We start from the raw sequence: 24,013 nt of genomic DNA, 5'->3' as shown, positions 1-24,013 counted from the left end.
GGAGCATGCATGCACGCACACACACACAGGCACACAGATTTTTTGGTAGAAAGTAAATGGCAGTAACGCTGACTTTCAGACTGTGATACTGGTGATGGTATTAGCTCTGATCCATATTTGGCTTCTCTTACTGACAGTTGCGCAGTATGACGGCAGAGCGCAGAGCGTGAGTGTAATTAAACAAAGACCATCGGCACAGAGTCTGGTAATGTGTGGTGAAAGATGCAACGACAGTACTGCTACATTGTAAAATAAACTTGTGTTATATTGCAGTTACAAGAATGAATACAAGTGGTTACTTTCCACTGGTTATTATAACAGTCTCTCTTTTACATGACCACACACAGTCACAAATGTACACATCCATACCACTACCAGACAGTGTTTCACAGTGTAGGAACCTCATTGCAGATCTGTCCTTCCGCCAAGATGCCACCAAATAAACACAGGCTGACAGTTAACACAACAAAACCACGACAATATTGAAACGGCTTTAGAAACAAGAACAGAACAGATATCATATATTTGGCTTCAGTAACAGATGTAAAAGATACCTGAATTTTGCTACATATTAGAATGCATAACTTAACAGCATTAAATAAAAATAAAACCATTAACAGTCAGAGCAGAGTGGACTGTAATGTATTTATCTGGCCTTCGCTGACTGAGTTCATTGTACAGTATCTCCTGTTTGGGTTCATGTTTTACTGTCTACATCAAAGAAATTGTGTCATACTTATCACTTATTATATAAAATTACTGTTAGAGCTGGGTGACCTGAAGAAAAACCTGGTCACTGAGTGACTCTGGTGACCCCTTTTAGGTGGGACAGAAATGAGAAGGTGACCACAGAGATTCTGCAAAACTGAGAAGAAAAAACAAAAAACCGCACAAGGATCCGATCTGAACCAAGCTAGACATATCAACTAACGCCTGGCTTCATCTAACTCCGTTCAAATTTCTACATCTTGGTTGGAACGAGTGTAGGAGATGCACGAAAAGAGGCAAAGACGGTGAAAGGTAGCCCCCTTGTCCTGTAGTTTTGCAGTATGTCCAGAAGAGGGCACTCCAGGTAGGTAGAGTTGCACCTTTCTTTTGGTCAGGGTTTGGTCAGACTGCATTTGTGACAATAAAATCTCTGTGGCTGTCCCCACTGGGCACTGGAGTGATGCTTTTTAACAGACGCTGTGGATAAAGAGTAAAAAAGAGACAGAGAAGAAAAAAGACATATATGACATAGTGACATATAGAGTAAACAGAGCAGTTTTAGTAGTGACAATGGTATCATTATTAGTTACCCTGCCCAAAAAAACATCAAGAAGTATCTATTGGTAAAATATACACTGCTTGAATTAAGATCTTAAAAAGAGCATATTTGTCATATTGTTTTGTTCTGAAACAATGTAGAAGAACACAAAACACCTTCGATTACTGATAAAACACAGCCACCTGTTTTGTCACGTTTCACTTACACGCTCGCCATCTCCGTTCACATGTACACAAAAACATGACTTGTGATTGTCGATCTGTGTCGGTGTCATTGTGCGCTCTGGCAGCAGAGTCAATACAGGGCGACAGGCACAGAAGGTCTGTCTAGCGGCCTCTTTGATGTCCTCCTCCCTTCTGTCAACCCCTCACACAGGGTTTAACAAGATTTTAATATCAGTGATGACGATAACGATGCAGACTTTTGCATTCGCTCTGCATTCACAATGCATAATGTGCATTACAAGGTGTTATGCAAAACACCTGGTATGTGTCTGGTGAACACAATTTGATGACTGATTTGATTTTTGATGCTGCAGCGCTGCTGACGGACGGCGTCCGGTCACCTTTCAGTTACAGCAACGTGACAGGCTACACATCCGCTGCAGGGTGTGTGTGTGCGCGCGTGTTTGGTCGCCTATTCTATTTGCTTTTTTTCTTGCTAATCTCTGGCCCGGGCCTCCACCTTGTTCCTTTGATCTCCAGTCATGTGTTCACAGGAGAGAGTAAAACCTGGCAGCGCATGGAAAAGAAAAGGGCCAGAAGCAATCCTTTGTTGTTCCAGAAATATCAGTTGGTCAGGAGAGGAGACGGGATAGATGGAGAAAAACAGAGTTAGGAGAGAATTCAGAAATTCTGCACCTGTTTGAATGTGCCCTTAGCATTGAGCAGGTAGTAGACCATGTAGGCGGGCACACAGATGAATGACGACACCCCGATGCAGTAGCCCAGGACAGTGGTCCATGGTGGGTATTGGTACTCAAACAACCTGACCTCTGGAGGGAAGGCCAAGAAGCTGATGATGATGAACTGAGAAAGGGAACAAATCAGAGATCAGACATAATAAAAGAATGAAATATAAAAGGTAAATCTGACCACCGGGCATGTCAGCTAAAAAGCAAATGACAGCTGCTAAAACTATTTTACCTGCAAGGGCTTACTCTTCAAACTGCTAATTCCAGCAACTAATACAACTTAGTGTAAGTGTGCAAATGCTGTGCATGACACTGACCAGCAGAAAGCAGGGGCAGATGGCCACCCAGCAGACCCTCCAGAAACAACCCGGGTAAAAACCAAGCATGACCTGCACGTCATTACAGAAACGGTTGGTGCCTGCAGAACGCACACAGACACACGAAACACCTCAGAGCCAAATATCAACAGCGAACATTTGTCTCATTTCTTCTATGTGAACTGACAAGGCAGCTGTGCCACAAATGACGCTCAGAACTATACTTTACACTGTATTTTTATCACTTATTCACACTGCGATTCTCATTAAAGTCACAAATTTCCACCATCGCCACAAAAATCACCACTCACCGTAGAACCAGGACACCGCAATGACTTCCAGCAGCACCACAGTGATGACTGCAGGGCCCGTAGCGTACTCCTCAAACAGCTTCACTACGTACGCTCCTCCCTGAGACACGACACGGACGAACAGGAGGAGAGTTATTTCGGAAACATTTTCTATGAATGACTTATGCAACTTGTGAAACAGTGTTCGTCTGCCAAGCCTAAGACAATGAGTGTTTAATTGAGCAGAAATCTGTGGTGGTCACTGTCTTACTTTAATGAGGGCTGGAGATACATGGATTACTGAGGCTGCTCTAATCTGATTTTCAGCAGATTGGTAACTGCGACACAATACGCTGCATAAAAACAGAGCAGCAAAATTCAAGCTTATTTTACCAGTGTGAGCAAGTTTTTATAATCTTATGATATATACTGAGTGAATTTGGGAAATTATGGAGACTGAATAATGAAATCTTTTGTTGGTAACTTGCATTCTCTTTTGACAGTAATGTGATTATTCCCAAATATACTTACATATGTAAGTGTAGAGAGAGCTCCAAGGTAACACACACACACGAGGCCAAAGACGAACCACTCTCGTCTCTTAACCAGCAAATGAGGGAACTCATCTAGCATAGCTGTGATTACTCCTTCCAAGCCTGCAAACTGGGGTCAAAAAGAAAAACATCAAGATGAGGAAAATAAGGTCAGGTGTGTTTATTTGACCATGTTTTCAATACCTTTGTAAAGCACATTCTGACGGGTTTTATCTTAAAAAGCACTATATAAATAAACTTACTTACTAAGATGGGGCAGAAGGAAAAGAAAGTTAGGGCAGCTATATGTCATGTATGTGAAAATTTCACATCTGTGTTATGTGCTGTTTGTCTCATCTTGCAAATGCTGCAAAGATACACAGCTTTGCTTCTGGACTTGGTGTTGAACTGCTCCAACTCGAGGTCATGTACACCGACATATTTTGCAGTAATATCCTCAGTCATAAAATCAAACAGCATAGCATCCCCGTTGAAGGTTCTACAGTGATTATCAGCTCGTGATAAGAGCTTACGGATCTCTCCACCTGGCTGCCTCCGAGCAGATAAACAAAGGTTTATGGAGACGAGACCATCACACAATAGTGATATGAAACTCCTATCACTTTGTTTTCACTGAATGTTATTCAAAATTGAACACAGAGGACAAATAATGCCCAGTGCGTTGAAGGAGAAATGAGCACAACTGTGAAATCACAGTCAAAGAAAAAGAGGCATTCCCTTTTATAAGAAGACAAATATGAAACATCCCCAAGAACTGGGAGTTAGGCAACAAGTGAATATTTTAGATTAAATAGTAAATGGCCTGTATTTGTATAGCGCTTTAATAGTCCCTAAAGACCTCAAAGCGCTTTACACAACCAGTCATCCACCCATCCAATCACACACTGGTGATGGTAAGCTACATTGTAGCCACAGCCACCCTGGGGCGCACTGACAGAGGCAGAGCTGCCGGACACTGGCGCCACCGGGCCCTCTGACCACCATGAGTAAGCAAACGGGTGAAGTGTCTTGCCCAAGAACACAATGACCGAGACTGTCCAAGCCGGGGCTCGAACCGGCAACTTTCCGATTGTAAGGTGACCTCCCAACTCTTGAGCCACGATCGCCCCTAAATGCGAGGAGCAAACCTTAAAGAATGTTGACTGACTTTAATACTAAAATGAGTCATCGGAAAACTAACCGTGCTATCCAGACCCAACATGATGATCATGAGGAAGAAGATGATGGCAAAGAAGGTGGCAGCAGGCATGTTTGCTATGGCTTCTGCATAAATGATGAACAACAGACTGGGACCTAGAGAAAAAAAGTGAGACCTGGTATTTATATGCCATCCAAACTTCCACCAACAAACATCGGAGATTCAGTCGTTTATTCTGAATAAATTTCCAACAACTTCAGTTTGGAGAAAGAACTTCTTGCAGTGTGTTGGTGCGGGGCCCGACCTGCATCCTTTGCCACAGCGTCCACATTCTGTTGCCTCATCTCAGCCATGTAGCCCAGCACAGTAAAGATGACAAAGCCAGACAGAAAGCTCGTCAGACAGTTAACCGAGCTGGTGACCAACGCATCTCTGATAGAGGAAACAAGTGTTTAGCAGAAAGATGACAAAGTTAAAGCGCCTACGCAAAGGATTTAACCTTCTGGTAATTTCATCAATAAAGATATGTCAATATTCATGGTGACATATGTTAAATAAAGGATTTGAGAGATGAAACATTTCTGCTGAGCTTCAGTAAACACAGAGTAGCATTTTGACATTAAGCAAACAGACGTCACTGATTTATGAACTCATTAACAAAAGTTTTTACTTGTAGCAGTTGTTGTGAAACGGGTTGTAGCTGGCAAAGGCAAGGAGCACGCCAAATCCTGGACCCAGAGAGAAGAAGATCTGAGCTGCTGCATCAATCCAGACCTTTGAGAGAGTGAGAGGTAAAGTGATGACAAATAATGATGGGAGTGAAGGACACGCGTTTAGAAATGATTGAGGAATAAGAGAAAGAGGGCAGGATCTGAGCTCGCTACATATGTTGATGATGGACCTTGTCACACTGAACCAACAGACTCACAGTAGTGGAAAGCAGCTTCTCCCAGTCAGGTTTGAGATAGAAGACGACACCCCTCCAGGCCCCGGGCAGGGTGGCCCCACGGATGAGCAAGATCAGGAGGACCAAATAGGGAAAGGTAGCAGTCACCCAAACTACCTAATACAGAAAGCAAAGAACCTTTTTTACTCTAATTTTAATAAACCTTTATATGCTTAAAAAAGTGTTTCTGTGGTCCACTCTGCGTTCACTGACTACGTTACTGTACAATAGATAGCATTAGACAGCATTAGACACACTGCTGACAGCAGCGGACGAGTGAGCTACAGCTGACAGCAGCTAGCGGGCCAGCTGCTGCTGCCCAGGATCCCCGGGGTTTGACTCGCTAGATCGCTAGTGACCGCTGGTTGCCGCTAGGGCCTGCACCTTCAGGCAATATTCAGTGTCCTGTCGATCGGATCTGATGCTATGCTCTTTGGGCAGCTGTCACCCTTCCTGGCCATTGCAGGGGCTTTGCACCTGGCCCTGTTTTGCCCTAGAATGAAGTCCTGGAGGACATGCTAGCAGCAAACTAAACCGCTTAGACTCATGACTAGTGGTTATAGGCTGTGTGACATCTGCACTGGAGATGATTATTATCTGGTTTTCAACCTAACCCTGGGCTTCTGGCTGCATGTGAAACACCAGCAGATTAGACACCAGCATAGAGTGCTTCCTAAGATGGATATGTTCAGAATCTGGGCCCCTTCAACTGGTGCTGATATAATGTTGTTTCTGTGACTTGGCTATCCAAAGCTATACTGGATAAAGACGTAGCAGTTGACCGTTCCAGAAAAGGCACCTAAGCAATTAAAATCTTGACCTTAACTATTAATCTGTTCTATCACTCCATGATAGTTGTTGGCTGCTATCGGCTTCCATCTGCTTACCCCAGCACGTAACCTTCTCTGGTTCAACTTTTATCTGAATTGAATTTAAATGAAATCATTCTGGTAGGTGATTTTAATTGGGGCTGGCTTTCTTCTGTTTCTGTTTATTTTAAGGCACACTGCTTGTTTTTAAGTCTAATTCCATTTATTCAAAGCCCCATGCACCTTAATTCCAAATCCCCAGATAAATCTTCTCTTATAGACCCTTTATTTATACAATGTGCCACAGAAGTTTTCCACATTGGCAGTTTTTGCCAAGGACCTGAGTGATCACTGCATAGCTGGTGCTGGGAGAAACACCAAAAGCAAGCTTTTCTTCACAATTTATTCAGTTTTAACTGGGGTCGTATTACAATGACTGACATTGGAAATTTAGCTTGGAAATATTTCCAAGAGAGTTTTATCTATTTTGTGGACAAACATGCCCCTTTTGCCAGGTCAGGCCCTGGTTCAATTCGGAACTGGCTGGCCTCCTACATGAGAGAAAGCAGGCCTGGGCAGCTGCGAGAAAATCCGGATCCGATGATGATTGGCTATGTTTTTGTCAGCTGCGTAATCAGTTTACTGCCTCCATCAGGAAGCGTACTTTCTGACTTTAACCACTGACAGTATAAACGACCCTAGGAGGTTTTGGCAAACTATAAAGTCTCTCCCTGCCAGCTCTCATTCCTCAGAGCTACCTCTTCACTTAATTATTGACTTCATTCCTGTGTCAGACAAAACTGAAATGCTCAATTTTTTAAACAAACACTTTGTTGCTTCTTGTTCTTTGTTTAGCACAGTATCTGATGGTAAACCTCCTGCATACAACTTTGCTAGCAGATCGGTTACTAACACTCTTTTCTTTACACCTTTCATGGTAGAAAAGGTATGTAAGGCTTTGAAGAGCCGCGGCACAAAAAATTGGCCGGTCCTGACAGTCTTTGTCCCTTCTTCTTGCGCGTGGCAGCAAATATCATAGCTGAGCCAAGAACTACTGTGCAGCTCTTTTTATTGATCTATCAAAGGCTTTCGACACTGTTGACCATGGTATTTTAGGTCAGAGATTACTGGAAATAAGCCTTTCAGTCCGAGCATTTGACTGGTTCTCCAATTATCTTTTGGACCGTAAGCAGTGTGTGCAGCTCAATCTTCCAGTTTTTTTAAATGTCACTAATGGAGTGCCGCAGGGTTCTGTCCGGGGGCCTATATTATTTACTATTTATGTCAACCGTGTTGCACAGAATCTAGATGCATCTGTTCGTTTTTATGCAGATGATACAATTATTTATCGCTGTGCTCGTACCATTGACATGGTTTTCAAACAATTACATCTAGCTTTTGATAGTATTCAGTCTCAGCTGGGTCAGCTCAGACTTAGTCATGTTGTTCTCAAACAGAAAGAGGGTGCCGGCAGTACTTCATTCTCTATCTGCTCAAGCCATTTCTATTGAAACTGTGGCCTCATACAAATACCTAGCTAGTGTGATTGATGAAAATCTTTTCTTCAAGCCACACATTGACCATCTATTAAAGAAACTGAGGTTCTTTTTCAGAAACAGATCATGTTTCTCTTTCATGGCAAGGAAAAGGCTTGTTGCTGCCACTTTTTTACCCTTCCTGGATTATGGTGGCATAATTTATATGAATGCCTCTGCTCACTCTTCATCTTTTGGATTCTGTCTATCATGGAGCACTAAGATTTATGACTGATTGTAAACCTTTAAAACACCACTGTACTGGTCCTCATTGGTCTTACGCAAGGATGTTCATTGGTATCATTTTATCTATGAATCTATTTCTAGTTTACTGCCCTATCAGAGTACATGTTACGTAAACAGTTTAGACTGGGGTCTCCGGACATCACATTCACCGTTCCATCAGTTCGTACAGAGCTTGCGAAGAAGGCATTCTCCTTTTCTGTCCCGTCTTCATGCAATACATTGCAGAAGGATTTGAAGTTCTCTCAATTGATTTCACTTTCAGATTTCAAACTTGTTTTTAATATGACTGTGCACATTAGACATATTTAGCTTCTTTTTTAAAATATTATTGTTGCAATTTTAACATGTTTGTCTGGAGCAGGTCTCTCTTGTAAATGAGACACTGGGTCTTAATGGGACTACCTGTATAAGTAAAGGTTAAATAAAAAATAAAAATGTAGGATTTACAGTATAAATCTATTTCTACCAGTCTGTTTTACTCCTTTATCTGAACATAAGGGCACGAACTTTATGTCTAAAAATGGTCTTATATTGCCTTAGCTAGGTTCTGATATTCATTCCTTTCTAATCAACTTTTCCACACTCGATGATGAATATAATGAGGGTAAAGAGAGGACAGGATAACTGCTGTTTTTTTTCCTCTGTCCATATGTCTCCATCTATCAATCCATCCATCTGCTCTAACTGACACCCCCCATCAGCCATGCAGGCACCCCTTCAGCTACCTTTCCAGACGTCTTGACTCCTTTCCAGATGCTGAAGTAAACAATGGTGAAGATGAAGAGCAGACATAAAGCCAGTTGCCAGCTGATAGAGCCCAACTCGTGCAGACCTGGGGAGAGATGGACCTGCAACACCTGCCGGCTGGAAGGAGAAAACAAGAAAGGGCGTTTGTGTTGAAAGTTGAGGTTGAATGAAATGCAAAGAGGAGAGACAAGGAAGACATTTTATGCAGATGAATCGACACGAGAGGACAGGAGCTAAAAAGTAACTGAGTAGAGGTGAAGAAGTGTAGGAAGTGGAAGAGGAGGAGAGCAAGCAGGAAGGGAAGGGCATATTATGCAGAAGTAATGGATAAAAGACAAAAACAATATGGGATTGGAGACAAGGGAATGTTGGAACATTAAGGAAAGCAGAGGAAAAAGAAAGAGCACGGAAAGAAGGAAATGTGATATGAGCGGACCAGCGAGAAAAGAAAGAAAACCATCAGTACGTAAGACAAGACTATTACTATTCAAAAGGGTTTAGACAAACTTTATCGCAACTTTCTTAAAAGCTAAAAAAAAAAGAAGTCAGAAACAAACTGTAAGGTCAGTGTGTGGGCACAGGTTAAGCACCAGGAGCTCAAATGAAAAAACTGAGACATGAATTGTGCTAAAAAAACAGGAAATTCTGGCGCCAGACTGAGTTGTGGAATCTGTTACTTTTAAACCTGCGTTAGGAAAAGTCAACTCTGCGTCAACCCTGAATCTGTCTCAGCAGTCGGACGCTGTGCTGATAAGACTGAGCCCGTTGACTGCACAGACCCAGAACAGTCAAGAATAACAGGGACATTGTTTTTCAAAAGACCCTGACTTAATCGCTGCAAAAACAGCACATTAAAACCTGGTTAACTCTTGGAGGACTTATATTTTATTACTGGCTAATACCAAGCATTACTTTTCTCTGATACTTTATATTTTTCCATAATCCAGTACTTAAAAAACTCTCTCACCTGCTCCTAAAGGAGCGGTTCATACTTCTGTATTACTTATGCACTCATAAAGAATCTCCAATCAGTCATTCGTACTCCGAAATACTAATGAAGTCTCCCTGCACTGTTTTCACCACCAGTAAGGGAAGTGGGTTTTTAGGGGATGATGGTGGGGAATCTGTCCCACACACCAGAACCAACCCTGGAATTGAAGTCATCCTCCCTTTCTTCACCTGACGTCTCCCTCCTGCGTAGAGCTCCCCCTATGCCACTACATCTGACTTACATGCACTTACGTATAGAACTCCTCGGCAGGGGACGTAGAGGTGTTGGACCAGGACACGTTGTGGTCTGAGGACATGTAGCGGTTACAGTTGGCTGTATTCCAGGGGTTGGTGCAGGTGGACCAAGGCAAAGTGGGCCGGAAAGATGACAGTAGGTAGTACAAGGCCCAGGCCATGATGGTGTTGTAGTAGAAGGCTACGTAGAGGGCTATGATACAGATGGCAAAGCCTATCCCTGGGTGAGTTGAAGCAAATAAATACATAAGTAACACCAGATCACTCACTGCTTACATCACTCACAGACATCAGTGGGTTATTTTTTCAAGCTAATTCAGGTTCCCTTTGGGTGAGTGTGTGACATTTCCAAACAACGACAGTTTACATACTATCAAATTTCTGAGCATCTGGCATTTGGCATTAAAATGTGACAATTTCCATAACAGAGAGTCAGAACATCTCACTAGAGGTACAGGAAACTAGGGATGCTCTTCAAGGGTGGGGGGGCAGGGAGGTTAAATGAGCTGTCTCTTGGACTTGGATGATTTGAAACTCCTTCTTCGTCTTTTTTTTTTTGTTTTCCTACCTCTAACTTTTCTGTCCCTCTAAAGTTATCTTCTTCCACGTTTCGTCCAAGCTGTTGCTTTTGACTTTCTCCCTATAATCGGTTCTCTCTCTGTACACCCCTCGCTGTTACCTTTGAAGATGGGACAGATGTGTTTCCAGATGGAGATGCAGCCACTGCGATGAAACTGACCGAGCGCTAGCTCCATGTAAAACAGAGGCACCCCTCCGAACACTGCCATCAACAGGTAGGGCAGCAAAAAGGCACCTGGACAGAGACGTTGGAGAAATTTGGGAGGGAGAATAAATGCGTGACAATGAACACATGTTGTGGGAAAACAGTAAGAAGCCAACTACACTCAAGAGAAACTGAGCTCTTTCACACACCATTTAAGAACACTGTAAAAATCCTAACAGGTGCCAAAGCTTATTATTTATATAGCTCAATCTATTCAAAAACAACACTGCTGTATTTATTATGCTTTCTGGAGTTATTTTTGCTAAAATCCTATCATAAAGGATCTCGACGTTGATGTTGGCTTTGTTCTAAAATATGAAAGTAATAAAATTAAAGGCCTAACACAGATGAGCAGAAGAACATCAGGACGGCAGCCAGATCTCCGACTCTTCGGCTTTTGCGGGGTGTTTGATAACACATCGCTCTTTCCTTCTTGCTATCTGATTGTAAACTTATTTCCATGTGCACGTGTTGCATTTGTGTGTGTGGACGGGACGGTGCTTGTGCCTCTTTGTGAGATGAAAGCAAAGATAAGGGCTGATTGAGCAGCTGCCTGCGAGACAGGTTATTAAGCAAGGAGAAAGACACTGAAAAAAACACAATTAATACTGTTGCCTCTATCAAGTGTGTCCCGAGTCTTCATCTCTGCCTCGCTCTGTGAGGCACACACACTCACACACAGAACACAGGAAATTGCAAAGGCTTTATTATTGCAAATTCAATAAAAAGAGGTTGTGTTTGCCGCCAGGATCGGCTAGAGAAAGAGCAGGGCAGACACAAGCGTGGACTTTGTGAAGACATACCTTTTTGTACCTCCGATTGCGCAAGAAATAAGCTACATCAAAGCATTTATCCATACACAACTTTGTTAATTGGGGCACTCCTTGTAAGCTATTAAAGCATTTATTGGGAAGTACCACAAATCATCCTAATCTAACTCAGTCTTTAATAACGGCAAAGCTCGAGAGCAGTCGACCGACTTCAGCTGTCACATATAAAACACATAATGTGAATTACAGAATACACAGCAGTGAGTATGAAAGAGCCTTTTCTTCTGTCTAATCCTTCAAATCCTGTTTGCTTTAGCTTGGGATCTGACGTGTCATCTCTCTCTCCATTCCACCACACTTTATGTCTCATTCTTCCCCCTTCGACACGTTTCTCCCCTCCAAACATGTTTTGCTTCCTCACCTCCTCCGTTTTGGTAGCAGATGTATGGGAAGCGCCAGACATTTCCCAGGTCCACGGCGTAGCCAATCACAGACAGAAGGAAGTCCATCTTCTTGCTCCAGGTTTCTCTGGGCCTGTCCAAGCTTGTTTGCTGGACCATCAGAGTCCTTAGGCCTCCCAGAGGTGCTGAGGATCCAGTACCGCCTCCGGGTCCTGAGGCTGTACCCGCAGCGCAAGCTGCAGTTCCTGGGCTCTCCCTGGGGCTCTGAGGGGTGGATGTTGTGAAGCCATTGGACACCTGCTGGCCAGAGCCAGATGTCATGCTCTTGGGACCTCTGTCTGCAAGCCCATCAGCAAGCATAAGTCTGCCATTTTCACGCTGTGTCCCATCATCTTCTCCCCCCATGTCCTCTCTCTCCTTGTCCCTCTCTCCCTCATTCTCCCCTTTGTCCATTGTCAGCATGCTCGTCATCATCATATCTTTTGTCTCCATTGGATTGTGTTGATATTCGTGTTGGCAAGGTAGTTAGGGGTGGAGAGAGGTTCTCAGTGACAATGAAGGGAATGTGGTGCTGCTCTCTGATATGGTGCCCATTAGTGGAAAAGAAGCATTAGGAGAGGGGTGTAGTGAGAGTTTGGGACAAGACTGGGGAAGACTGTCCTTCTCATGCAGGTAAAGGAGATAAGGAACGGGAAATGAAAGCTAAAAGAAGAGAAAGGGGCCAGATTGAGGGGGTGTGTATGTGGGGAGAGGACTGAAATGTGTAAGGGTCTGTTGAGCAAGAGGGAATAAGAGCGGGCTGCAGGACAGACAGAGGAGGGTATACGAGAGGAGAGAGATGTGTTTGAACAGGATGTGGCTAGCAGAAAAGTTACAAGAATCTTGGATCTATTCCACAAACAGCTCGTCCTCTGAGGCCCACAGTGATGGTGCAAACTGCAACACACAGAGGGGAAACACACGGGTAAATCACAGGATAAGAGCTGATCTTTTTTTAATTACTTTGCAGTAAACCTAAATAAAAACAGAGCAGTCCTCAGGGCAGTTTGCTTTTTCTGGATGAGACAATAAAAATGAAAATGGCTGTAAAAAAAAAACAAACCCCAAAACAAAACAGGACAGAGTCTTTTTTTACATGATAATGAATAAGAGGATAAATCCTAGGAACAGAGGAAACTGAGGGGTTTCTGCTGCGACATGTCGATTCACTTACCGGAGCCTTCTACTTCTGTTTCTCATTTTACGCTATCAGTTGCATAACGTGTTTTGATGCTTATCTGACCAAAGTAAACTGGGAAGAAATTAGAGAATCTAAATACCAGTGCCAGCAGCACATTTGAAGGCAGGAAATGCACACAAAAAAAGGGGGAAGAAAAAAAAGAAAAACAAAAGAGCATCTGTGGACATGCGCTAGAAAAGATGCTCTCTAATTTTCATAGCAACAACAAACACTGGGCAAAGCTCAACAGGTTGTTCTTTGGTTGCTGTGGCGCTGAAATATGTTTAGCAGTTTTACAAGAAAATAAAGGTTAAGCTGAAAAACAAGACTTGCGCAGCATGAGAACCAACTTTTTATCTTTTTTCGAATGCAAATTCTATTTTTTTTAATTTACTCATGCAAAACAGAACTCGGGCAAATAAAACTAAACATGTAATTCAATCTCAAGGCGCAAACAGTTCTATGAATTCATCATAAACCACATCATAAAGCTCACATTTCCTAAAGCTGTTTTTTTTGTTCTTTTTTTTGTTTTGCAATAGAAATTAAATTCCGATTCGAATAATCCAAGATGCTTTCACATGAGCGATGGGTCAAACTATGACATCTGTTCAAAAGTGGATTCGTTTGTTTATAGTGTTAGCCCAATTAGTAATGAACTGTAAAATGTGGGAAGACACAATTTACATGGAATGCCATTACCTTAATGAACAACGAGTGTCCAGCAGTTGTACACGGCACGACATTCATTCCTCACCGACATCTGACTACCACACAACAAAGGACGCCGTCAACTACATGGACTCGAGCACAAAAAGAAACAATGGATCGCTTCCTCTCCACTCAAACTTTTTTCTTCTCCTCTTGCAAACCACACTTTTAATTTCTAGCGAAAAAGCCCCAAATTTTTTCATCACAATAACTTCCATGTGAATCCTCACCAGTGTTAAAGAAGTACTGCGTGTTGCTCGATTTTAAAAAACGCGATGGAAAATCTGTTTTTGACCTACCATGACATCAAAGACGTGAGAATAAAATGAGACAAAAAAAATAAAAAATTCTCCTCAGCTACACTTACCTCATAAAGACAACAAAATGTATCAGCTGTCACACAATCTCACAATAAGTGAAGGAAAACAATGGGAAAGGTCTCAATATAATGCTATTGTCTGGACTCTATGTGCAGACAAACTTCATCACCAGGGAATCCCCCCCCCCCCCCCAAAAAAAAAAACAAATAATAATGAAAAATACATGAAGACCCATTGTTAAAGACAAATCAACACTACAGACTGATACAGTGGTGCAAACTTTAAATTCACTGATCTCAACAGGAAATTATTTAATCTCTTGCCGTCATTTTTAATAAAGAAAGAGACGGTAAGATGACAACATCAAGATTTCAGCAACGATAGACTGAAAGAATACGAGATGTGAGAAAAATACTAATGAGACATTATAAAACAACCCAAATTAAAACCAAAAACACTCTCTGCAGCAATCTTACTAACTTTTGAAGTAAAAGCACTACAAATCAAACCAAAAATCTAAAGTTGTAGGTTGTACTCAACCCGCATGCATACGTTACCTTTAGAGACAACAGAAGAGGTCAAGAAGAACATGTGGCGCTTGAATCGTATGTGAAGAGCGGCAGCAAGAACTTCTACCCAAAACTTAAAGAATCCCGTGGAATGGCAAAAACTTGCTAGAGAAACAGCGTGCCCTAGCACATCAGGACACCGCGTTTGCCCATTGAGCTCTCAAACCTCTCTCATTTTTCTCTCTCTCTTTCTCTCTCCCTCCCTTGTTGTCCCTCTCTCTCACTCACTCCACAACCAACCACACTTCCACACACACACACACACACACACACTTCCACACATGCCTGGTTCAGAGAAGCACAGCCGTGCAGATGTATGCACAGATGGATACATGGATGCATGCAATCAGACAGAAGATAATAAAGAATCATTAGGCGAGCACAGACCTGCACATCACAGTATCAAGTTTTTGCTTTGATACACTGATAGTACAAACAGAAATGATGAACTGGAGCACAGATCCAACATGGTATGGTCATGGCAGAACTGTCATTAAAGCACAAACACAGCCACACTGTGCAGACAGGGGAAGTCCTACCCTCGAGTAGTTCTTCTGGCATTGTGGGGCTCTGTGTCAGGGTACGTCTTACTTGCAAACACACACACACACACACACACACACACACACACACACACACACACACACACACACACACACACACACACACACACACACACACACACACACACACACACACCCACCACCACCACCACCACCACCACCACCACCACCAACATACTACACTGGTAAAGCACTGCTGTGCTGCAGTGCTTTTACTCCCCCTCTTTCCACTTTTACTTTTAGATTTTGTCAATCTAAAATGTCTTCTAGTTTTTTACTAAAGTTTCTAACGTGCACCTGCTCTGCAGAAATGCAGTCTTTGCTGCTCTGACCCCGGTTGCATACATACAGGTTTTCCAACCAATTTGACTGCACAGTTGATCTCATATACATTTTACAAGATACTGTCTTTCCGTCGAATGCTATATTTGATTTATTCACAAGCTGACTTCTGTGTGTTTAAAGTGCATTAGCAATCTTTGGAATTAAAAGCTTCACTTAAACACTGCTTGCTGCTCCGAGTCTCTGAGCAGCTGAATCATCTTGCTTACTGTACTTGGTGCAAGGCTGTGGTAGTCCAACTGTGTTCTCTGTACCTATACTCCCCCAGGTTGTTGCTGCAACTTAAGCATTTTTGTTTACTTGAGCAACAGTTCAAAAGTATTAAATACTCTCATTAAAGCTGCTTTACATATCAAGTTAGGTTGTGAGAAACAGAAACTAGCAGACCCCATAACAACCGGTGTTCAGTAACACATCTTATATATAAAATAAAAAAATATTGGCTCTGCAATACTGTTATGTCAACATGTAAGTGCATTTCCAGCCTGCCTGGGTGGTGTGTGGGTGGACGGGGGCACATAAATCTGAGGGCTTATAAGATGATTAAGTAAAGAATAAAAAAAAAACAAAGTTATGTTATCGTCAGAAATAATGAATATTTTAGTTTGTTGTTTCTCTGTTATTTGAATGAAACCATCTGAGAACTTATTTATCTTTAACAAATTTTTAAATATGCTTTTATTTTTGATATTAAATAAAATAAAAGTCGGGATTGTAAGAAATGCATTAAAAGTCCCATCTTGGTTAAACATTACCACCACTGTCATGTTCACACGCAGTGCAGACAGACACAAGCACAAGCATGCACAAACACTTTCTCACGCACACCCATGCTGTATAAACCATATCTGCACTCACACAGCTGAGGTTGAGCAATATGTGTTATTTAAGTGTTAAATAAATAATTATATGATAAAGCAAAGTCTCCACTCCTGGTGAACCATATGTAAGTTAATAAGTAGGTTTTGTTTTTTGATTTTTTCCCCAAGAATCCCAAAGAGGGTCTCAGAGTATCTCTTACTCTAAAACAACTCAAAGCTTTTGGGCTCTGTGCCAGCTTCTAACAGCCTATAGTCTGGACCTTAGACGACAGGAATGTTTGAGTAAAAATAATGTACAGTATGCTTTGGCAACTCTCAGGGGGTTTCCTGAATAATTTTGGACTCTAGACTGTAGAACACAGTCAACACTATTAGCCAACCTTCCAGCTTTTAATCTGAACGGAACATACCTGACAGAAATGAACAATCAGATTGGACCCAACAGCCAGTTTTTCTGACTAAATTAATTTATTAGAAATGAATAGCTAGGTAAAGACAAAATTACCTTTGACTATATTTTTGCACTGTGGACTAGTGCCACTATCTGGCTCACATCAGGTTGGGCTGGAGCCCATCCCAGCTATCATAGGACAAAAGGCAGAAAGCAGCCCGGACAGGTCACCAGTCTATCACAGACAGACAACCATCCACATATGGCCAATTCAGAGTCACCAATCAACCTAATGTGCATGTCTTTGGACTGTGAAGAGAACCCACACAGCAACAGGCAGATAAAGCAGGCAGGAGATTTGAACTTAGGACCAATGTGCTACTCACTGATTTGTGAGAAGCCAATACCCTGCTGTATATCAACCTAGCTTAAATATTGATGTATATTATCCATCTGTCAGTTATAGTGCATATTTTAAGCATTATCTCTTCGTAGTATATTTGGCACAATAAAAGATCTTCCAAAATAATCTAAGTTGAGAGACACGGGTTAAAATAAATATTATTTTTAGGACAGTTATTCGTAACATTTGTCTTGCATCAACCCAGAAACCCACTGAACACGTGGTGTCACAGTTTTGCAGATTTGACATGAAGGCAAATAAAACACAATCTGATAGCTGTACATAATGAAAATAACATAGCACAGCTCAGTATTAATATGCATAACAAAGCCTGTTACTTCCTGACAGAAGATGTTGCAGTAATAAAGGGTAAAAGTAGACGATAGCACAGAAAGAAAGGGGGGAAATTATACTTTCGATTTGGTGTTTACTTAACCAAAAAGAATAGTTTAAGTTTGTAAAAATAAAAAAGATAAGACAAAAAGATGAGAAAGAAAATGTCAGAGAAACTTATTATTTGGGCTTTGAAGAAATTTGCTTTTTCAACATTATTTTTCCATTGAATAAGAGACAAAAACACTAAAAAATAATTCATGAATCTTAATGAAGTCCTTTTGTTTGTACCGTTTTATGTTTTTTTTTAAGCTCTGTGAGAGTAGCCATAGTTTCTCATAGGTTCCTGACATCACACCAACTTCAGTCCTGGCTAACTGAAAAATAAACAGTGCAGGCAGGAATGGGAGGCAAAAACCTTCAGTGCTGCACAAACAATTTAACTAGAATGTGGGACCTTTTGTAATCATACTCCCAGGAGAAAAACAGGTTTTTTATTTTCCAGATTGATGTGCGACCTGATAAGCAGATGTGCAAACACAAATTAAGTGGCTTTCCTTCCTTTAAGGTTTCAGTGTTTATAGGGGTGACTGGGCTTTGCTTTCATTTTTGTTGTACTTCTTCTTCTTATTACAAAACAAAGAAACCAGTTTAATTCACAACCCCCTGGCTTGATTTGTCTGCTTTTTGGCTGCATCAACACATTTTCTATCCTGGTCTGAACCTCTGACCTCCTCTGTGTTTGAGTTTAATTTGGAAATCACAATCCAAGTCATCCAATAAAGTAACAAGTGGTAATCTAGGAGCCGAGAGATTACGCGTTAAGCAGAATACGTCAGACACAAGCACAAAGAACACTGGTACAGCGAGTGAGAAATTTGGATTTAGCCCTTCAGTGACACCTCTTCAAATATAAAAACAGACAGAACTGCAGCTTTTTCAACAGCAGACACATTTTCATAAGAAAATCATAACCTTATTATTGTGCTCTCTCTTGAAATCACAGAGCGATTATACATATATGTGCTTTTAACTTAATACTCCTAACCCTCCTCATAAGCTCTAATACAAGTTTCAAAACACAGAAATGTAGTCGGACTGCTCAACCTAAATTTTGGCCAATAACAGTCCATCTAAATACTTGTTGCTGTGCTACGATGAAAACGAAGTGCTTGCTGACAATACGATCAGGTCAAGACATCAACTATACTTTTAGTCAGCTGTGCCAAAAGCATCAATTAATACAGCAATTTAATGACATTGATACGTCAGTGGAAACAATGTCTTACAGTGACACACAGAGGCTTTCAAATGCTATGACCCATGTCTAAACTTTAAATGTGTAAGGGTTTTTTGTGTGTTTTAAAGAACTGTGTTTAAAGAAAATAATATAAAGGTGAAAAGTACAAAAGCGGCCCTTGGAATGGTGCATCACAGCCTGTAGTCACAATGCCACAGGTTAAATTCCAGCTGGGACACAGGTTACAAACTCTGTCACTTCCTCACACTTTCCTAACTGAGTCTTCAGTGTGATTTAGTTTCACAAATGAAGTAAGATAATAAATAATAATATCATGTTTATAAGACAAAGATAAATGTTGCCACTAGGAAACAAAGGCTCTATTGACTACTAGACGACCAACACTTCCTGCCAAATAAACACTTTGCCAGCACAGCTTAGGAGCTTGACCTCTTACTTCGACCTCAAGTGGTGACATAAGCTCCCCTTGGTTAAGCGGCACAGCCATTAAAACAAAAGGCAGTCCTACAGGTGTCCAAGGACAGATTACCAGCTAGGTAATAACAGCAAATTCTGCTACAAGCATTATGAAGTTATACTATTAAAATAAACACGAAAATACAGTCTGAAACAGTCTGGGGCATAAATGCTAGCAATGGAACTAAAAGAGACAAAAAATATATTCTCATTATTTTCTGGTTTATGATGGTGAAATATATATATTTGTACAATGGGTTAAATAAATGAAGTTCAGTTCATAATAAGACTCTCCTTAGAAATGTCCTGGTGACATTGAACACAGCATCTTTGAGATGTTGCAGATATTTTCCAGGAAGGCTGAAAAAAAACGACCGCCTCATTATTTATTTGATTAGCGATTATTAGGCTAAAGGCTATCCACCCTAGATATTCTTTACTGCTATGAAAGGATGTTGAAACCCAGCAATCTGCAAGCAGCACTTATTCCTATTTCCCTTGAAACCACAACAGTGAGATTCAACTAAAACTTGGCAGTTATAATCTATGGGCAGTTGATGTTTGTGTTAATTATTTGGGGATTTTCTCAAAACTGAGCAGCTTAATGTCCTCGAGGGAGCAGCGAGAGCTGACCTGTTGAACAACGCCACGCATTACCATCGGAGAGGTTACAGCCACATCATTCTTTATTCTGTATTACAAAACACCTGCCACGAAGATTGAGAGCATAAAATAGAGAAGAATGCAAGAGGTGCTAAAAATCATCGAGAAGCTTTGATTTGGCGTGCATCGCACTTTTCGTTGAAATATGAACCCATTACTGATAATTACTTCCATATTCATTACTCCAAAAACTGAAAGTTTGTCACAAATCTGGCAGCTTCGAAAAGTACAAATCCACATAAAAGAGATTAATAACAGAGATGAGGATGAACCCTTGATATCAGAGGCCCCAAAAGGAAATTAAACTACTCCCATCCAACGCTTACATAAAAATACAAAAAACACCTCATCTCCTAAATCCCTCCTGGTGTTGCTGAACAGTTACACACATGCACCAGGCCTATGTAAAGATCTCACACACTCGCTGGATATGAATTTACAGCTGAGGACTGATTGCAGTAAATCGCATATGATGAACCTGCTGGTGAGGAGTCCAGGCAGAGTAGTCTTACCTTGATATTGTTAGCAGGACAGCGCGCGTTGCCCGTGGAGCATCCGGTCATCTGGACCCCCAAGACGTCGCCGCCGACCAACGCCGTCTAAACCCAATCACACAAATCACACATGCCTGGGCTTACAGCGGGCCGCGTTCTGCTCCGCCTGGATTTAAGACACAAACACTCGAGCATGCAAATGTCCGCTCACACCCAAACACACACGCTGAGATTTAGAAAAGGATACTTGACCCTAATCCAGCACTCCTTGGTGCATATTTATAAGGGTCAAAGAGGAATGAGAGAGGAGCACGTGTACATTAATTATGCTGCATATGTAAAAAGAAAAAAAAAAGCAACATGATGAAACACCAACATTATGAAGTGAGTGTGAGAGAGAGATTTTTTTAATGTCCCAGGCTGTCTGTGCCCTGGTCTAACTAACCCATTTATGGCCACCTGCAACCTATCCTGCCAAATGGACCAGTGCCAGGTACAGTAGTACAGTCAGTCTACATGGCCTTTATTGTGTGTGACAGACATGAAATGAAAGAGATAAAAGGAGGCATCCTGAGCAGAGAGGGAAAACAGTCACAGACATGTTGATATTAAATTATAATCACTGTGTCCTCGTTCCTTCTGCCTCACCAACTCTCACACACACAAACTCTCCTTCTTGTTAAAGGCCGGTGTTGAACGTCATTCCAATCAGCATCAGCTGAAGTTCTAGGTTAATCCTCACGGCATGCAAACCACACACAGGCGTGCAAACACACACACTGTTGAAGAAATGCGAGGCAGTAATGAGACCGGTTGTGCGATGACCATTCCTGTATGGTTCAGCGATGGGCTAATTCTTCCTGTCAGACACAAACGGCTGTATGTGGAAACTATCATAAGACTAATTTTGATGTCAGGACTTTTAAGCCTGGCTGCACAGGTTCATAAGTTCACAGGCTTGCTTTGTAACACACCGTACGAGAAGAAAACTTTCGAGAGAGGCAAAAGGTTGCAAAAGAGGAAAGCACTGACATCAAATGGCCATTAACCTCAACAGCGCAAAAACAGAAAGTTAAAAAAAATCCTTAGATTACTTGTTTAGAGGTAGGCTCTTAGCTCATGTCTTTACAAAGAAACCTAGAAGACACTGTAGAAAATGTAGAGCAAACAAAAAGAGAAATGTCCTGACATGAACTACAGCTTTTAGGATAAAAGCAGCTCCTCACTTCACTTCACACAAACTCGCTGGTTTATTTAATTCATTCCATTTATCATATACTGTTTATGGTAAATTGACTGGTACTAATATAGTTAAAGCTTTTCTGCTTAACCATTTAAGTACATGTCTTATAGTACTTACTGGTACGTCTGAAGGACTGGTTTTATGTACATACCAGTCCATTTAACACTAATAGTAAGTGGAATACACCACTCTGTATTGAAAGTACTCGGGCAGGTCCATTTACCATTAATAGTAAATATTCTGATGCTTATATAAAAAGAGTTTTTCTACAAAAACTATACAAATACCAGTCTTATAGTACTTGTATGCACTCTGACTGCCATTACACACTGGGGTGTTTTTCCTGGAGTCATTGTCAGACCCTACACTGGTGCAAAGGACTAGCCTGCCATTTTTTCACTTTGATTTTCAGGGTGTCTTTGAATTCAGCTCTCTGTAGGGCGATAATTTTCATTTCCAATAAATGATGAGACATGCTCTCATGCCTAAAACATTACCCAGTTGATATCAGTATAGATAACCAGCATGATTTCTTTCCCACATTCAGACTCTATGTGTTCCTTTCACTTTTTTGAGCAGTGTGTCTAAGTAATCGTGCATTTACTGTTAAAGGTAAATGGACTGGTACTTAGAGTTGGAGCGTTTCTTCTCTGAGCATTCAAAGGATGTTGTAGCCTATCACGCACTCTCATACCAGCATTTTTTCTCTATATCTAAGCGCTTGAGCAAACATATCCGATGCTGCTTCTGGGCTTCACTATTTTGCCCAAGGATACTTCAACACGCTGGAGTAGGGAATAGATCCACCACTGAGACACACAGGTGTGTTACTTATCAACAAGCTATGACGTCAGATATCTACAGTGCGTTTCCTGCTAATAAAATCCACCCAACTCGACAACAGTAACACTTTCGCTGTAATACATGAAAGGAGGAAATAACTAACACTGAGTTCAAAAGTTGAAAGCAATGGCCAAGTTTGCAAACGAACCCTCTTGTGACCCCTCTGAAATACTCAGCTGGTTTATGTGTCGCAACAATAAACAACAGTTTTAGCGCTTAATTTACTGCGGTCATTTGACTAGTTCACACAAGAACAATAACAGCTAGCTCGTTAGCATAGGTGTGACAATATAAGCTATAAGATAATAAAAAAAAATCCGCCTTTGGATGATAACCCACTATTATAAACGCAAAGTCTACATTGAAAATTACACAAACCTTAATTTGTCTTCATAAAACTGTTGTGCTGAGTGTTGAAATCTTTTACTATCAATATCTCCCATCAAAAGCTACAGTACTCTTCTCCAGGAGATAAAACAAGTTACCTGTTGAACCTTGAAGCCTGTTGATTCGTGATAGGCTGTTTGATGTCCCGACGCCCAGATTAACCAATGAAAAATGCTTCACTTTAAAACAAAATAAAAAAAATAAAAACACTTTGATACAAGGGGGTCTATTTACTGTCACACTTAACCACTTCTTCTTTCTCACGAAAAATCAGTTCTGCATTCAAATACCTCTGCATAGGGTACTGCAATAATGTAATGTAGGCCCGCTGCATGTATAAATGTGTCGTAGGCCAGAAAATGTCATTGGAAATGTAATCCAGACACTGACTGATAGAAAATAATGATTTCTAATGCCAGTTGTGTCTTTCCAGCTTCAGTTCTGTGAAACACAGAGACGAATCGCTATAATAATAATTACTCTGCCCTCCCCTCGTGAACATATTGTGAAACCAGGAGATTTACCAGCTAAGATTTACACACCTCTCTAAATTAAACCCAGATAAAATGCCATTCCTCTGAGGGGTGATTTCTAGGGAAAAATGTGCTGGGCCATTCGCTGACTGTTATAAACAGGCAGCGGTTAAATCCTACATGATATATCTAGCTCCTGTAGTGTACAGATTTCAAAAACTACTCAGATGTTGCCATAATTCACATCTGACTTAATGGTGGTGTGTGTGTGTGTGTTGGGTGGGGGTCAAGTCAACCTGCAGGCATCTGGCAGAAATGACTGAGACAGATGGAAGAAAACTGAGGGGGGTAAGTAGAAGTGAAATAGTTATAAAGAAATATAATCTGCAGGTGAAGGCCAGAAAAATGGAGTGCCAGACACAGGACAGGGCGGGGGGCAAGGGGTGGGTGGAATAAAACTATTAGAAGTGAAAATAAATTAAAGAAATGTAAACTGATCGGTGGGAGGATGTAGGAGTAACAGTTCACGCTTAACCTTTGTGTGAATATTTCAAGGATT

General features: G+C 41.3%; 1 protein-coding gene across 1 annotated transcript; it reads right to left on the bottom strand.

The window, feature by feature from the left end:
• Positions 1–789: 789 nt before the first annotated feature.
• Positions 790–12,454, bottom strand: slc6a4a (solute carrier family 6 member 4a; the record flags this gene model as incomplete). The annotated part of the gene is made up of 13 exons (XM_080889019.1): positions 790–1,185; positions 2,128–2,295; positions 2,498–2,598; positions 2,809–2,908; positions 3,319–3,450; positions 4,522–4,634; positions 4,784–4,911; positions 5,150–5,253; positions 5,408–5,542; positions 8,741–8,879; positions 10,005–10,227; positions 10,687–10,821; positions 11,983–12,454. 13 exons carry the CDS (start codon positions 12,452–12,454, stop codon positions 1,111–1,113), a joined length of 2,025 nt encoding a protein of 674 aa, XP_080745145.1. The 3' UTR covers positions 790–1,110.
• Positions 12,455–24,013: the final 11,559 nt, after the last annotated feature.

This window comes from Rhamphochromis sp. 'chilingali' (assembly GCF_963969265.1).
Source record: "Rhamphochromis sp. 'chilingali' genome assembly, chromosome: 8".
Classification (NCBI taxonomy): Eukaryota; Metazoa; Chordata; class Actinopteri; order Cichliformes; family Cichlidae; genus Rhamphochromis; species Rhamphochromis sp. 'chilingali'.
Note: the sequence above shows the minus strand (reverse complement) of the source record. Positions and strands in the feature narration are given on the sequence as shown.